The sequence below is a fragment of the Hippocampus comes genome, unplaced genomic scaffold, assembly GCF_001891065.2.
Source record: "Hippocampus comes isolate QL1 unplaced genomic scaffold, H_comes_QL1_v1.1 scaffold248, whole genome shotgun sequence".
Lineage (NCBI taxonomy): Eukaryota > Metazoa > Chordata > Actinopteri > Syngnathiformes > Syngnathidae > Hippocampus > Hippocampus comes.
The window spans coordinates 172,108-190,291 of NW_017806277.1; the positions used below are offsets into that span (position 1 = coordinate 172,108).

The 18,184-nt window shown below is 42.3% G+C and overlaps 1 protein-coding gene across 6 annotated transcripts in view; it reads left to right on the top strand.

The window, feature by feature from the left end:
- Window positions 1-13,240, top strand: part of usp25 (ubiquitin specific peptidase 25) — a 32,048-nt gene extending 18,808 nt beyond the window's left edge. For 3 of the 6 annotated variants that reach the window (XM_019857729.1, XM_019857727.1, XM_019857728.1), the window contains exons 17-26: window positions 567-827; window positions 1,316-1,455; window positions 1,707-1,880; window positions 4,173-4,268; window positions 6,793-6,971; window positions 8,336-8,414; window positions 8,509-8,588; window positions 8,849-8,972; window positions 10,359-10,551; window positions 12,411-13,240. In XM_019857729.1, coding sequence (XP_019713288.1) covers window positions 567-827; window positions 1,316-1,455; window positions 1,707-1,880; window positions 4,173-4,268; window positions 6,793-6,971; window positions 8,336-8,414; window positions 8,509-8,588; window positions 8,849-8,972; window positions 10,359-10,551; window positions 12,411-12,583 — 1,499 coding nt within the window. In that variant the 3' untranslated portion in view covers window positions 12,584-13,240. The remainder of the gene's footprint in view (window positions 1-566; window positions 828-1,315; window positions 1,456-1,706; window positions 1,881-4,172; window positions 4,269-6,792; window positions 6,972-8,335; window positions 8,415-8,508; window positions 8,589-8,848; window positions 8,973-10,358; window positions 10,552-12,410) is intronic. The other 3 variants (XM_019857731.1, XM_019857732.1, XM_019857730.1) reach the window with 2 other exon arrangements.
- The last annotated feature ends 4,944 nt before the right edge of the window (window positions 13,241-18,184 follow it).

Below are 18,184 nucleotides of genomic sequence, written 5' to 3' on the forward strand. Positions count from 1 at the left end.
TTATAAACGCCCCCCCCCCCCCCCCCCCCAAATGCGACTTTTACTCTGGTACGACTTAGGTTTTTTTTGTTTGTTTGTTTGTTTTAAAATTCTTTATTATGCATTTTATGGCTGGTTCGACATATACTCTGGAGTGATTTAAAATCCAGAAAATAACAACGTTTTGGTCCTATTTGTGTAGCACTTGGAGTTTAGCTGGGTAAATTGGTTCAGATGTTTGTTTGTTTTTTTCCGATGTCCAGATGAGTGTTGAGATGAAAATACAAATGATATGTAAATGATATCCACCACCGAGTATTTCACCATCACAATGGATCCTGTAGTCAAGCTGCACTAGGGAACCGTATATATCTCTCACCTTGCATTCCCATCAAATTTGTTTGTTCAATACGCAGGTTTTAAATCAAATATTAACCAAAAGAAAAATCAATAATACTCAAAGTAATTGTATTTTTATTTATTTTTGAATGAATTCTTCCATCCCATAATGTGACAAATACTTTTTTCAGAGCTCTATATGTTATTTTGAGTTGACTATTCTGCTCACTGTCTCCATCTATCCACAGAGGACTTTGATAAAGAAACCGGACAGATCCTGAGTGGCATGGACAAACTTCCGCCGGACCTGAAGCAGTATGTAAAGGAGGACAATGAGCTCTTTGACAAGGAGATCGAGGAATGGAACGCTCTGCAGGCTCGAAAGGCCCAACAGGAAAAGTTGGCTCTTGCCGCAGCATCAGCCGCAGCATCCGCCGCATCGAGCACCTCCATTTCTTCGTCTTCACCCCAGCCCATGAGTATTGATTGCAGCCCTCCAGACAATGCAGGTCAGAGTCCTACTCGCAGGCATTCTCACTACCCAGCCTTGTCATACATCCAAGGTTTGAAAGATAATTTGAGATGGAAATGCCCACACTGCTGTTTTTCCAAACTATAGCAGTTGGTTAAATGCCTGTCATGTAAAACAGTTGAATTTGTCATAAATAATTGATCGTGTAACTAATGCTTTGCTCTCAATTTGTTGTGGAAGGCAGCTTTCCTCCGATTGGTGGTTGCCATTGTGGGTGACATTATGACTTTTTATTTAATTGTGTCCGCTCTGTTGAAAGTCAGCAGGCTACCAGCAGAATTGTGGCCGACCACGGGGCGCTCTAAGCCAGTCATGGCAGCATTACAGCCCGTTCCTGTGGAGGGGAAAATGTTTCCTCCTTTTTGGATTTTATGCAATGGGACTTTTTTTCTATAAAGCCACGTATATTTCTGTTTGTGTTAAAAATAAAACAAATTAGTGATGGTTCTAATTGCTCTCCTACAGCACCCCAGCATGATCCTGAGTACATGGAGCAGCCATCACCCACCAGCGACGCCAAACATCTACAGGAGGACACAGAGAGAGCCATCTCCAGGGCGACTGCTGAACAGGAGGAGAGAAGCCCCGAAGCGCTGTTGAATGCTGTATGTAAAACACAGGAAAACGTATATCACACCACACTTGGCTTGCTGGACATCATTAACAGTCAGCTTGCTTTGCAGGGTAGTCGGAAGGTGTCAAAAAATATCTTAATGGCCCATGTTGAGCTGTTTGCGTGCTTTGCGCAGCCATCTTGTTCACCTTAACCTAGTGCTTACACAGGAAACTATTTTACATTCTCTTCTGCTTCCCTTCTAGTTTCTGTGCAGTTTAGTTTTTCTAATTGTCTCTGCAGTCTCTCCACACTTCAACTTCCCCACATCCTGAACTCCAGTTGAGCAGCCCCCCAATGCCGCCTCCCGATTTTGTCACGGAGGATGAGTCCTCTGGCCACCACACAGTAGAGGTGGCCATTCCCAATGTGGGGACGTTTGTCATTGAGTCAGAAGAAGGGGGATATGATGATGAGGTAGACCAAGACCCAGCAAATCTATTTGTGTGGTAGAAGTGATAGAAGAGTGGGCGCATCATTGGCCATCCACATTTCTACTTTTTGTCACGCTTGATGCTTCATCACGATGCGTTCCAGTGTCAGGAATGGTTTGAGATTGAAAGTGCAATAATATGAAGCTCTTCTTGCATGGCCGTTCTAAACATTCTAAAATGTCTGATTTTGAGCCCAGTTGCATTATGGGTTGAGCTTTGGTGGCAAACTGTGTGCTACTTCCACACACAATAAGAAACAGAAGCCCCTTTCAGACTGCCAATCGTTGCTTTTATGCAAGAATTCCACATCGTCGTCGTGGGTAGTGAAGTTTGCATTCATCACAACTAAACAACAACCATATTTTCCGCACTAAAAGGCGCACCTAAAGGCCTTCCATTATCTTAAAAGCTCACAGCGCGCCTTAAAATCCAATGCGCCTTGTGTCTAGTCATTATGGTAATATGTCAACCCCAAAATGGCTCCTTGCTTGAGACATGCTTACAATGCAGAGTTCAAACTTAAGGCGATCAGTTTCGCAGTTGAACACGGAAATAGAGCAGCGGCAAGAGAGTAAATAAGTTTTACTGACATCTGATGGTCGCTATATAAATCAGGGTCTAGTGTCGTGTAGTGTTCTGTTGGCATTTCCTTGAGCGTAGCTCCATCTAGTGGATGCATTGTAGATTGCGTCGTATAACGTGGTGCGTCCAATATCTGAAAAAAAATACAAAATAGGCCATTCATTGAAGGTAATACTCATAATCCAGTGTGCCTATTAGTGTGGAAAATACGGTAATGCGTAATCACGTATTCCTAACAGCTTTCATTTCTTGGCTTGCTGTCCTTTGAGAGTTACCAACACCCAATCGGGTATTGTCTGCCCCTGATGTGATTTCACAGGTCTAACAGAGGCAGATCGTGACCTGTGTGTACGGGAATAAGTGGAAGCTGAGAACAGAATGGGAAATTAAAGCTCTCATCTCCCACCCCTTTAAGTTAAAAAAAACAGTTGTTGCTGTTGGAAACTATTGCGCTGTACGCTAACTATGTAATTGTGCTCACTTAAACACAACAATGCCTTATCTGATTAGGATGAGTTACGTGTGAAATGTGCATGAATGTTGGACCTACCGTTACACCTCCGGTGTGCCAATTTTACGGAACGCAGTGTGAAAGGGGCTAAATGCAGCCAGCTAAAAACATGCTTTAGCTTGTACTGTGGATTGGGGCTGGGCATGTTTTGATTGATCAAATTGTGCGCAACTATCTCAGACACACATAGCAGCCGACACAACACAAAATAGGCAACATGCGGTGAGTTAAAAATTAAAAAAATAAAAATATGTAACCCTGTGAGCGGCCCAGCGGTCGACTGGTTAGCGTGACGGCCTCACAGTGCAGAGGTGCAGGGTGCGATTCCGGCTCCGGCCATCCTGTGTGGAGTTTGTATGTCCTCATTGTGCCTGTGTGGGTTTTCTCCGTGTACTCCGGTTTCCTCCCACATTCCAAAAAAAATGCACGGCAGGTTAATTGAACACACTAAATTGTCCCTAAATGCCAGTGTGAATGCGGATGGTTGTTTATGTGTGCCCTGGGATTGGCTGGTAACCGGTTCAGGGTGTCCCACGCCTACTGACCGAAGACAGCTGGGATAGCCTCCAGCGCACCCGCGACCCTTGTGAGGATATGCGGATTCGAAAATGGATGGATGGAACCCTGTGAAGCGAAAACAATCAAACATGTTGATACTCGCTTCCACATCTCGTCGCAAACTCACCAAAAACTATGCACGCCGAGTGCAGCAAGCTTTTATGACACTGTTGCTGTCTATGGCCGCTAAGGAACCCCTGCCCTCCACTCCCAATGGCCAATCAAATTGCAGCCTTTGTGAATGGCAATTCACGATTCATTACATGACGATTATATTCCAAATACAATTAATCCTTCAGCCCTAGTTTGCATATCACTGCATCTTGTGTGCGCAGTTGTGGTCAACAGTCATCCTGACCGTCAAACCCAGCCGTCATGGCCGTCTTGTTTTTGTTTTTTTTTTTTGCACATGATCCCAATGAGGAACACGATATGAACCGTGAAACTTGACGGCTCTGTTCCTCAAGGATGTTTCACTTCAATGAATGCATGAGCTGCTGAGTGACGTCCATCTGGCATGTCTGCGTTTTAGCATTTCAGATTGAATAACTCGGCGATTGCCCGCACTTGTTCTATCACAAGTGCCTATTAGTTTGTTTAATGCAGTTCCTGCTTCCCGGGCAGGCAATGATGACCCCAAACATGCAAGGTGTAATTATGGCTATTGGCAAATCCAGCAGCGTTTATGAAAAGAATGGGCCTGAGGCAGCCTTTTTTAAGGTACTGTCTTTCGCTCACCTTTTGCATTCCCTCTCCACCCACTTCCAACTTTTTCCACGTAAATCAGTGCGTTTGTCTTCTCGTTTACGTTTGTACGTTCCAGTGGTTACTCATTGAAACTCAAAGTGACTTGATCATCATTGTTATTCTTATTATCATTATTTATTTCATTTATCAGCGGGTTTTTTGGATTTTTTTTTTAAAACAAGTTCTGTCTCGTGATATATTTATAGGCAGCTACGTAAGCATAATTTTTTTTTAGTTCAAATGTCTCATATCTATTGTACAACATGCCCGTTTTCCAGTACGCTATGCTACAGCTAACTTCATGCTTTGACTCCACATTACAGTATCACTGCTGTTTGAGTTCAACGTTTGTGTCTGAGGGCCGGATTTACATTGCGAGTCTAAAGCAGTGGAATTTATTTGCTCATTTGGATATGGAAACGTGATGTCGTGGCTAACTACACTCAAATTTGGCTAGCAGATTTTTTTTTTATACTCATTAGCCACATTCGCGAAGAGGTTTCATGACCCAGTGCCAACCCTGAGTTAGCGCGCGCGCGTGTGTGTGTGTGTGTGTTTTTGGAATTTTCTCAATCAGCATTATGATGTGGTTGATTCTTTATGACCCGGGAATGACTTTCGCATTCAGAGCTATGCATTAGCAAGGGTTAATAGCTTGAATTTCCTGACCTCTTCATGTGTTGGAGATCATTTGATTTTGAACTTGTTTCCACACTTTTTATAGGTCCTGTATATCTGCCATATACACGAACTGTATTCGGCTTATAGTAGTCTTCACAATTATTTCAATAACTAGTTGTTACTAGGACTGCATTTAAAGATCTGATTAATTGAATCGATTTTCCTTTTCATAGCCTAATATTGCTTCATAAAACCTTAAATCCATCTTTTTACTCCCATCTTCCCATGTGACTTCTCTCGTCAACTAAGATCTCGTCGATACACAAGCATAACACATGGCAGATGCACTGAAATTGGCGCCAACGAGCTTGAAGGCAGATGGAAGTTTGGGGGTTTAAAAAAACCCACAAAAAAAAAAATACAGTGAATTGGATCAGAGCAAAATGTTATGCTAAATTTGTGAAGAACAAGTGAGGTATTGTGGAAATACAATGAATCTTCAAAACTATTTAACAAGACACCACCCAGCGCAAACATTGGGTCGCATTTGGTCGCGGTTGGGTTCAAAGCTTAGCTCATATTTTTTTACCACTGCGCCAACTTAGAGCAAGAAGTTTGTATGATTTGCAGCATTGCTTCTTCTGAGAATTTCTTCGCATTTGAAAGTGAAATTAGTGCTGCGTGAAATCCTTCACTGAATCGAAAATCAAACAAAGTGAATCAAATTGAATTGATTTTAGATATCTGACACCAGGTCTTCGATTCATACTGATTTTAAGGGCCAATAAGGTATGGCCGTTTTTTTTTTTTTTTTTTTTTTTTTTTTTATGGAAATGTGATTAACTAATCGACAAGTAATTTTATTTTGCTCACTTATTTGTCTTTACTGTGCAGGCGGGGTCGATGTACATTCAACAATTTGCAATATTGACGCTGATCTACTTGTATCGCCGACTGGTGTGCACTTTGGCATTGAAGGGCGAAGCCGTTCATGACCGATATATTTACTTGCTTTATCATTGAGTCATTTCCTGGAGAGATCTCAAAAGTGTGAATGCACTTGATGCAAGGTAGCCAAGGATCGACGGGAGGCTTTTTGCCAAGAGTCTTGACCTCTGAACATCTGAGAAAGTAACGTGCCTCATTCACGACCACAAAATAAAAGCCATTGCTGTTAAAGGGGTCAATGCAGAAAGGATACCAAGAACCGGAGAATCTCTTGTAAACCTTTGATCTGGCTCATTTTTCCATGATGATTTTAACCCTTCCATGCACTCTGTCACGTGATAACATGATAAGCTGTCTACTATAGTAACCGCTGTCCCTCAAAGGGTTAAAAAAACGGAAACGTGTCTGACCACAAATGGCTTCACACTTAAGAGAAAAGTTTTTATTTGTAGTGCAGAGAGTATAGGAAAAAAAAATCAACGCAAAAAAAATCATTGAGGAAAAAAATCTGCTTGTGTATGCGAACTTATACGCACAATCGTATACTGACTGTATCGATATTGTTTTCTTAAATCCATTTTAATGAGAGATTTGATTCCGGTTTGAGCTCTGTATTTTATTTACTCTGACCAAGGCAATAGCAATGCATCATCAAAGAGAGCAAGGCATTTCCAAAACGTTCGATCAGTCCATTAAAAAAAAAAAAATAAATAATAATAATTAATACCAGATCCATGTGGGATTGCCTGAAGATGATATTGAACAAAATGTGGACACAGGAGGTTTCTGATATCCTGACTGAGCCGCTTGGGAGCGAAACGAAAAAAAGGAATTGTGTCACTTGAATATGGAGTCTAAATCCACCTTAAGAAACCTGTGGAATAAGATATATTTTTATATTCTTGTATGTCATTGTTTTTCTGCTCAGGCTCTCAAGCTAGAATATGCGCGACTTGTGAGGTTCGCCCAAGAAGACACTCCCCCGGAGAAGGACTACAGACTTCAGCACGTCATTGTCTACTTCCTCCAGAACCAAGCACCCAAGAAGATCCTTGAGAGGACTCTGCTCACTCAGTTTGCTGACCGCAACCTGGCATTTGATGAGAGGTACACAACACACAACAACAACAAAAGACTTTACTCAAAATATGCTGAACCAAGTTTTGTGCTCGCCGTACTATTTTTAGTTTTCGAAAATACAGTGTAGGGCATTGCATTTGGGAGTTTCCACTGTAGATTGAAGTTCAAAATATTCCTTAAACCTTTCATGCACCCTGAAAACATAACAGGGTTCCCACGGGCCCTTAAAGTTCATAAAAATCCATAAAGAAGTTGTAAAATTATGTTCTCAATTGTCCTTAATTTTCAGGAAAAGCGTCTAAAAATCAATAAAAGTCCTTAACATTTTATTTTTATTCGAAAGTAAATTGAAGTTTTATATTTTCTATGTTAAAATGTTTCTTCGTGTACTTTATTTGAGAATGAATTCAAGGTTTTTTTTTCCACATAGTTTTTTAGACATACAGTTTGTCAAATAAAGGGTTCGCTGATTACCCCTAAAAATAAAGATGTGCCCTTCCTTTGGCAGCAATGATTTGAACACCAGCTCAGTGATATGTGGCTTTCTGTTCATTAAATCCAACGTGAATCCCCTGCTGAATGGAGAAAAGGTCCTTAAAATGGCTAAATCAGCCCTCAAAAGTCCTTAAAAGGTCCATAAATAATAAGCAAGTGGAAAAGTGGGAACCCTAGATAAGCCATGCACCGTAGTAACCGCTGTCCCTGAAAGGGTTAAGTTTGTATTTGCTTCTCAATGTTGCATTTAATTCTGTGTTGCACTGGTAAGCTGTCATGTTACAGAGCAGTTACATGTTGTGCACAAACAAACAAACCAACAAACAAACAAAAAACACGACTTTGGTTTACTTTTACTTTACCACATGCTTGGATTTTGTCACTGAATGATGCTTTCCAGTATCCTAGAAATGGCCAGCAGAGGGTAGCAGACACTTGTAGTCACACTCAGCCCGTCTGTTGTACAAGCAGCGAAAGATTCCACACGGACAGTGCTTAACTGTTGTCCTTCAACCTTAAGTTGATCCTTAAGTTGTCCACATTTGCTGATACCAGTTCTAGGCTGTTCTTGATCCTACTTCTGTGCGTTGTTTCTCCCTATGCCGCTTTCTTAAATCTCGCTTCCAATGCTCGTTGGCCTCTCTCCAAATTCCTGAGTGAAAAATTGATTTCTCACCTCTCTATTTTGAGCACGATAATTAGATTTATGTCCGCATGTGGCCTCGATAGGAGCCTCCAGAGGAGTGTTTCACTTTTCCTCTCCGCACTAAAGAGTGATTCATTAGGCCAAGTTATGGCCCAGGGGCCGGCTAGACCGTTTCATCTCCTGACAATGACTCACCATCAAGGCTGATGCCAGTTTGTTCTTACGGCTTTCCTTCCTCCACCCCCAACAGATGCAAAAGCATTATGAATGTGGCACGTGCAAAACTGGAGCTAATTACGCCCGAGGAGGTCAACCTGGATGAATATGAGGTCAGCTGGGGTTTCCCTTATGGAGCATTACATTTCTTTTAGACGTCATATCTCAATGAGGTGCTCTTTTGTCATCAATATTTTTCCAACACAGGTATGGCATCAGGACTATAGGAACTTCCGGGAAACAACCATGTTCATGATAACTGGCTTGGAGCTCTTCCACAAGACAAAGTATGGTCACACACGAACAGATTATCATTATTATTATTAAATACATAATGCATTGGTACCTACTAATAGTGCACTTATTTTTTTCTTCCTCCACACATTAAATAACTTGAATGTCACCTGCAGAGGGCAGCAAATTAAAAGACAGTGCACAGTCATTCACTGTTATTTTGAATTATGTGCTTTTTTGTTTTTAAATGTATTCTCGTAGCAACCTTGACATTGTTAGTCAAACTTTTGACTGAATGTTGCTTCCTATTCAGTTACGTGGAGGCGTTGATCTATCTGATATACTCATACCAGTACAACAAAGAGCTTTTGTCGAAGGGGCTGTACAGAGGACATGATGAGGAGTTCCTTGGTCATTTTCGTCGCGATTGTTTGCTGGTGAGTTCAAATGCGTAATAAAATGGCCGGTTGCTCTCTGCAAGATTTTGCTTTGGAACAGGAACCTTTGCGTTCAGTTTGCAATCCTACTCCCGTTCTTTGTAACTCCCATTTATGGCAGAATTCTTCTCCTCTCGGTGACTCAGCAAAACATGACCAGCACCCTTCCTCTGAATTGAACAGTTGTACTATAATCAGGTTGCTTTTGCTAAGGACACGACTTTCATTTGCCCACTCAATATTCCACTCGAAAGGGTTTTCATCGGAAAGCTGACAATGAAAAGCCCCTCTACGCTTTGATACGACCACCCCGCCACTCCTTTTTGAAAATGTCATTCCCACTGAGCTTTACGGGCCGTGGGCCCCGTTAGAGCCGGTGGTATTTTAGTGTGCGATCGGCCTCGAGCTGATCTTTAGCAGCCTGCACTCAGTAACCTTACGCCAGCGTTGTGCTCGTAATGTAATCATTGGAGTGGGAATAGGAAGCAGGAGGGCCAGTGAGTGTAAACACATTAGCATGTCCTCAACTAACCTCAAATTTTGGCTGCGTGCAGCCACATCGGTCATCTCAGATCTCCGTCCAGAACCCCTGGCTCAGCTGTTTATCTCCTGCTCTTGTTTTAATTGAAAACACTGCCAACATTGACATAGTTTAATTCACTTGGTTGTTTTGTGTGTCCAACCTTGAATTTCTGGACAGCAATCTGTTTTTTTTAGGGCAAACTTTTTTTCTTTTTTTTTCCCTCTCAGAGTAGGAGGTCACTGAGTTTGTTAGAGCAAGATGTTTTTGTCCAAGCACAGTGTGAGCATTCTGCCTCCTCCATAAGCTCCACCGGCTCTATACTAAGAAATTAATGATGAACGGTGGGCGTGCTGCTCACAAGGCGAGAAGATCAGTTGTGTTCTGTTGACAGCTATGAAACAAATCTAGAATTATCCCACTGGCAAAGTGAGGTCGTTGAATGAACAGACTGGCAATGTCTCAATATGTGCGCCTTCGTTAACACGCAATGATGTGTCGTACAATTGCCAGTCCCATTTTGCCATTGGATGATTTCTCAAAGAGCTGTGAGTCGGAAGTGTGAAAGTCTTCTCCCGTGCCGCATTTAGTACAAAGTTATGACGTGCGCAACTGCACAAGCAGACACAAAAAAATCGGAAGTAAAAATGTATTCTTACTGAAATTTCTGCTAAACCACACCCAATCAGAATGGATTGAATTGAGGAAAAAGTCAAGTTTGCATCGTGATGTCTGATCAGCGCAAAAAAAAAAAAAAAAAAAAGACTACCGGTACAAATTCCAAGGCTCATTTATTTGACATATGCAGCAGCTTATTTCTCGTACAGTCTGTTTTTCACCGCAACGGTGTGTAATGTGTTCCATAGAAATTAAATGAGCAAGCAGCTGCCATGTTTGAGTCAGGAGAAGAACCAGAGGTGACCACTGGTTTGGGAATCATGAACGAGTTGGTGGTGCCCTGCATCCCCTTGCTGCTGGTTCACGACACAGAGGGGGACCTGCTCGCAGTGGAAGACATGAGGAACCGTTGGTGCTCCTATCTGGGACAGGAGATGGAATGTGAGTTTGTGACCAAAAACAACATAACAGCTTCTTTCGGTATTTACTAAATTGGTTATTGATTAAGTGCTGGCGTGCAACCACGGCAGTTTATGGCGATTAGCAAAATACGCTGTTCTTGTCTTAGTTGTTATTCAATCATACTACACAGATGGACTTTTTTTTTTTTTTTTTTTAATTAAAGAACAAAAAATCCAAAAATGGTCACTAAAACGACTCGCAGCTGAAGTGACTGGAATTTTCTAAAGAAACATTTTCAAGCCCGAAAACTGGAGCTTTTTTCAAGTCCCATCAGCTCCGCAGGAGGTTCACAGATACAAAAATTAAAGAGCACTGTACCGACTGTGAAACATGGAAAGGGACGTTAGCTATTTTATCGCGACGCTTTTGCTATATCCGCCACATTGGTGTCTAAAATATGTGCGGGACACAGTGACAACTCAACCATCACTATCAAGGCTTTCGAGAGTGAATCATGCTGGCCATGTCAGAAAGCTCGACTAATCACTCAACAGTAGTCGCAATTAGTCAACTCATCTGATCAGATGTAAATCACGACATATTGTAACCAGCAAGCAGCTGCTCTTACGTCCATCACGGACGGGAATACATATACATCAGATGGAGGGAAATTCCGGTTCCTCGAGAGCCACATCCTGCCTATTTTAGATCCCTCCCAACACACGTAATTCCAATGATCAATGACCATTTCAGGTTTCTTCAGAGCATGCTGAAGAGCCGATCATTTGAATCAGATGTGTTGAAGTAGAGCACGGGTGCCCAACCCTTTTTTGACCAAAGATCTATTTTTCGATCAACTAACCTCCCGCGATCGACCCGTCACCGCATACGCACGCACTTACACATGCATGTCCCGATGAGCAACAGCCATAATTGCTCCTAAGATGAACGAAACAGAAAAATAAAGTAGACACAAGCACTTGAATCACTAAAACAAAAGTCACAACGTTTTGCTACCGTATTTTCCACACTAAAAGGCGCACTGGATTATGAGGCGCACCTTCAATGAATGGCCTATTTTGTAATATTTTTCATACATTGGGCGCACCGCATTATAAGACGCAATCAACAATGCATCCACTAGATGGAGCTACGCTCAAGGAAACACCAACAGAACGATCAGATGTCAGTAAAACGTATTTAATAAAGCAGCGACACAGTTCACTGAACCAACAGCAAGTTATAAGATTGACTCGTTAACGTTGAACTCTCTTGCCGCTGCTCTATTTCCGTGTTCAACTGTGTAACCGATCGCCTCAAGATTGAACTCTGCGTTGTCAGCATGTCTCGAGCACGGAGCCATTTTGGAGTCAAAATATTACCGTGATGACCATCCACAAGGCGCATCGGATTTTAAGGCGCGCTGTGAGCTTTTAAGAAAATGGAAGGCTTATAGGTGTGCCTTTTAGTGTGGAAAATACGGTACATGTTATGACTCTTCCCCTTGAAAAAGTAGGGAGGGGGGGATACTACAGGCCAATAGTATTTCCGATTGTGTTAAGCAGTAATAATAAAGTCAGCCGTTGGATTGCATTGAAGAGCGCTGGGCAATTGTCTTGAAACGTTTTGGTTTTTTTTCTCTGTGGGTAGAATTCATATCAGTTTGAGCCAGCAAAAGCTTGTTCTGGCTAATGTTCAGGAAAGGCTGACTTTTATCACGCAGGCCCATACACTCGAGACCTTTACTGTCTGTTTGTGCAACGCGCTGCCACTTACGATACCATAGTCCAAATATTTGCTCATTTGATGTCTGTGTTCGGAGGTCTAAATGAGGATGCAAAGGCCATCCACTCAATCGTGTTTTTATCTTTCTCTGTCTGGCTATTTTCTTTTGATAGCCAACCTCCAAGAAAAGCTGACGGACTTCCTCCCCAAGTTACTGGACTGCTCGACGGAGATCAAAAGCTTCCACGACCCCCCGAAGGTGCCCGCCTACTCCACCTTGGAGTTGTGCGAAAGATTCGGCCGCATCATGACCACCCTCTGCAAGGTGGCCAACCATGGGAGATGAGCTCCGCGGATGAGCCCGCCACCTCTCCCCTTTTCTCCCAGGCTCGACCCTGGGCTTAAATCCCATGGACCTCTCTTAACCCATGCCTTCTTTTAGAAAACCAAGGCTCACTTGCTTTCAAGCTCTTATTCCTCTGTTACTCTTTTGCTGCTATAGGTTTTATCATGACAGGATATTATTTCACTCATTTTACGCAAAAACAACAGAGGAAGTGTCGTGGGGAAATGGACGTTAGCGGAGCACAAAGGCTTCTCTGCGGCTAAAAGCCGAGCACATTCAACATCAGCTTTGCAAGACAAAGACAAAATAAGTTTGGGGGTGTTCATAGTTTACAAGTATTGACTCCTGTTTCGATTTAAGCTTCCCCCAAACTGAGCAACAAACCTCCTAAAGGTTTGTTTGCCCCCGCTGCTCTGCCTCCAGTTTGGTACAGTATTACTACATTTTGTTTCATTTTTCTAAGGAAGAAAACCTTCGGATTTAAAGAAAACCAGGTTTATCAGTGGCTCCGTAACTCAAATGGCCCTCATGTCTTTGTGGGCTGCTCCGGGATGAGTTGGTTTAAGTGCTGTGGTGGGCAGCCATGGACTTTCTGTGGCTTGTTAATAAATCCATAGAATAAAATTTTATTTATGGCCCTTTTAGGCCAAATAAGTACACGTGTTGTGATTTTGTGTATGGGGAGGTAGGGGTTGTTTATTAGGTTTTAAAAAAAAAATTGTTGAATTTCAGTAATCATTGAGGAGAAGTGTGTTTTTAAAATGCACTGAATGTAGGATATTTATTAACCATGAAAACGGGTCACTTGGTTAAATCAGTCCTACGAGCATCACTTAGTGAGCGCTAAGTAAAAGGTAACAGCTGACAAATGTTGGCACCCGAAAAATCAATCCGATCAATCAACTGAAACACAACTGTATTCTTTGTATCCTTTCTGAAAAATCGGTCTTCAAGCCACCTCTCAAGCTAATTAATACCTGAGACAATATGGCAGCCATGTTACACCTAATTTTCCATGCCTCTAAGCATTCACACAAACTCCCTGGGCATTCCTTGGACCACGTCCCATGTTTGCTTCGGGCATCCAAATGACTAGCTACGGCCCTGGACCGATCCAGCCAAAGTGTGCTCATTCACGGCTCGTGCATTGATGACGTGAAGCCGCTCGGAGCTGCAAGAGCTCCTGTGAATTGCACAACACATTGACAATCAACAATACATCGTGGCAGGCACGGCGGCAGGATTTTTTTTCTCTCTTGAGGCTAAGAGGGGGCCTGACTGATATGTGGCACATCTGAGAAAATAAATCGATGTTCATGACTTCACTTATTTGAGAGGTTCTCTCTTTTTTTTTTCAAATAGAAGTATAATACACAATAGTGGTGCGTGGTAGAGACGTGTATTCAGTATAAGAATTAAGTATGAATTTTCCCTAAGGTAAAGACTTGGACCCAATGTCTTTTTAACCCCTTCCATTCGCATGCTGCTCAGTGTGACAGAAATGCCCAGATTGCATGCTCGCATCACCTCATTGTTTCACATTTTTATTATGGAATGCTTGTTGCATACTATTTTGAATCCTCCGCACTTATGAACTGCGGCAGATGCTCCTTCAGGAGTTGGACCATGCTCTTCTTGTTTACCCCCCTGAGAGACTAGGGAGGGATTTCTTTTTTTTTTTTTAACAAAGCTATCCATTGCTGAGATGGACTGCAAGCTAACTCCAACCTTATGGCCATTCAGAAATTAATTCTGGTGACTGCACTATGTGGGTGTGTCCCGAGAGGTCGAGCACGCTCCACTCTCATTCATTTTCGAAGATAGCCAGCGGTGAGCTGCAGCATATGCTCCTTCAGGAGTTGGACCATGTTCTTCTTGTTTACTCCCCTGAGAGACTAGGGAGGGATTTTTTTTTTTAAACAAAGCTATCCATTGCTGAGATGGACTGCAAGCTAACTCCAACATTAGGGCCATTCAGAAATTAATTCTGGTGACCGCACTATGTGGGTGTGTCCCGAGAGGTCGAGTGCGCTCCACTCTCATTCATTTTCGAAGATAGCCAGCGGTGGTGCACCATGTCCCCAGTCGGGGTGCCCTTTTGGTGCACTCTGAATGGCTTGAATGACAAATTTGACCAACGCTTTTAAGTTTACGAACAGTCGCGGTGAACCACTGTGCGCTCAGAAATAATTTATTGTCACTCAGCATCGGGACACTTCCCCACTCTTGTTTTGTGGGAATTGTTGAGATGGTGAGTCGACTGTGGAAATGGTAGACAACGTCGTGTGTCCAATTGGCGTGTTTTCAAACACATCGCCACTATCTACCCAATTTATTTGTTTGTTTTAATGTACGGAGCAATAAATGTTTTGCGAGACTATACGCATGTACTACACTTGTCAAAATGGTGGTAAACAAGCCACAAATTGATGGAAGTCATAATTAACAGAAACCAAGCCCTCAGCAGGGGCAGTGTTATATTCGTACGGTACAGGTAAAATTAACCAAGTGGGTGTCCTTCGAGTACGTTTGGCAATGATTCCACGACACTGCACATATTTCAATCTGAAATGCTCCCACACTTTAACCATTTTCTCACTTTTTTTGACACATTTTTCTTCACACTGCACCAACTACAAGTTGCCAAATAAAGTGTTGAATTACCGGTATTGATATTCGGCGAATATGAACATGCCAATATATGTAAGGTTTTATTTTTTTAATAAGCTGCATACATTCGCCGTGTGCTGAGGGCTTGACAGTAATACGCAATTGCGCACGTGTTTGGAGGGAACATTTTACAGCAGTTGGTTACCATATTTTACCATTGCACTACCAAAAATGTCCACCATTTTTGAAACTGGAAAAATAAACAAGATGTAAATGTACACACTGTGATGTGTAGTATAAACCTAAAATGGTGCGTAACTATTGTCGCTATTTGGCGGTATCCTACTACTGTCATATGACAACTTTTCAGGAAATCAATACCATATACTGTTATATACCATTGCACATTTCATCAACCCAGCACCACCAAAAATGATGTTCAATTGCCAATTTACTGTGCTAAAAAAAGTACAAAAAGCAGATGTGCCATCAAGGTCCACGGTCATTTTGAGACCCCACCGTGCAAAAAGTATTTTAATACGACACCCAACGCCTGGTACGTCGTCTTCACAAACTCTTAAACTACGAGCGAAGCACTCAAAAACGATAAACCGACTGACACTGTATGAGGATATTAATCTGCACGGAGATTTCGCTTTATAGCTCACGGAGGCTCTCTATATAACAAGATGTAAATGTACACACTGTGATGTGTAGTATTACCCTAAAATGATGCGTAACTATTGTCGCTATTTCGCGGTATCCTACTACTGTCAGATGACAACTTTTCAGGAAATCAATACCATATATTGTTATTATATACCATTGCACATTTCATCAACCCAGCACCACCAAAAATTATGTTCAATTGCCAATTTACTGTACTAAAAAAAGTATCAAAAGCAGATGTGCCATCAAGGTCCACGACACCCGACGCCTGGTACGTCGTCTTCACAAACTCTTGAACTACGAGCGAAGCACTAAAAAACGATAAGCCGACTGACACCGTATGAGGATATTAATTTGCACGGAGATTTCGCTTTATAGCTCACGGAGGCTCGTCTGCAACGTAGCATTACAGAGCAAATGATTTTAACAAAACATGGCATTTTAAATGTATCGAACGTTACTATTTTCACTCGTTTCTCCAAATCAGGGTTCCCAAATTAGTTCTCACTTGAAGCCAAAATATGTCAAGGTTGTCAAGGTGGGCCAATTTGTGTAGGATTGTTTTTTTTTTCATTGCATCAGTAACAAAAACAACCCCCCTCCCCAATTATGCGGCGTTAATATGTTGCAGCCATAATTTGCACCTGCTCGCGAAGAATGAGACTCCTCCCATCCCTCGTGCAAGCTGCGCTGGCTATTGGGCCCCATTATCGACAGTCGGCTGATATGTTTCTACCTCAATGACACAACTCTAAAAAGTCATTGCAATGACACGTTGTCCGTCGGATAACCCCCTTTTAGCAGGCTTTTTGGAAGTACGTCTATAGCGCGACAAAGTGAAACAAACATCGAACTTGGGTTCACGAAAAGAGGAAAAAAAAACAAGAGGATGAAAAAAGAACCAAGTGGTGGTGGTAAGTGTTATATCTGTTGCATAAAAAAACAAAACAGTGCTACTGTTTGTCCAATTCTCACCGAACATCACATTCAATGATTGATTGCATAGTTAAGATGCTGCAGCCATAATTTGCACCTGCTCCCGAAGAATGAGACTCCTCCCATCCCTCGTGCAAGCTGCGCTGGCTATTGGGCCCCATTATCGACAGTCGGCTGATATGTTTCTACCTCAATGACACAACTCTAAAAAGTCATTGCAATGACACGTTGTCCGTCGGATAACCCCCTTTTAGCAGGCTTTTTGGAAGTACGTCTATAGCGCGACAAAGTGAAACAAACATCGAACTTGGGTTCACGAAAAGAGGAAAAAAAAACAAGAGGATGAAAAAAGAACCAAGTGGTGGTGGTAAGTGTTATATCTGTTGCATAAAAAAAACAGTGCGGCTGTTTGTCCAATTCTCACCGAACATCACATTCAATGATTGATTGCATATTAGCGGCTAATATTAGCTTGGATTCACACCAACAGTGTTTGGTCCGCTTTAAACGCTGGTCCGGACTACAGAAAGACGGTTCCTGATTGGGAGCCGACGTTGTTTAGTTCAAAAGAGGCTGAAGGTGCCAGTGTCTCCAATGCAACTGCTGCTGCTTGTTGTTGTTGTTGTTGATGAGCATCCTCTAACTGGGCCTGATAGTTGCTTTGAAAGCCGCTGCGTCCCGGGTACCAGAAAACCCAGTTGTTGGTTGTCAATTGCGGGCTGTTCGTAGCCCGAAGGCACACCCAACACCGATGGGAGGTCATTCCCGAGCTGGCCAAACTGTTGCTGCTGATGCTGTGTTCAGTAAGTGTAAACAGGTAAACAAAAATATTTACAAAATCTCAACATTATTTATTGCACATGACAATTTGACATTTCGGTACAGATTTTAGTAAGGATCATGCAAGTTGACACACATGATTCTCGGAGGGGCCACAAAAACTGACGTGGTAGGCCGGATCTGGCCCCCGGGCCTTGACTTTGACACCTGTGCTGTCTCTCTCTCTCTCTCTCTCTCTCTCTCTCTCTCTCTCTCTCTCTCTCTCTCTCTCCACCCCCAAGCATTCATACATACATGACTGAACATGAAATGCTTGTTTACAAAATATTTGCAAAATAAACAATTTCCACAGAAAACCCTAACCACAAAGGTTTATAAGCAAATAAATACTCATGCATAAAATACATTCAAAGTATTATATTTATGTTGTCATGGCAACGAATCAAAGGTGATACGAGCCCCAGGGCATCTGCAGAGTTGTGAAACGCAACATAACGGTGTTGATATTTGACTTTAGTCCGACCTGAAACATAAAGCATAAAGTGGACATATGTGCTGACATTCATAATTCAAATTTCTAACATGCAGATGGTGCATTTCTGACAC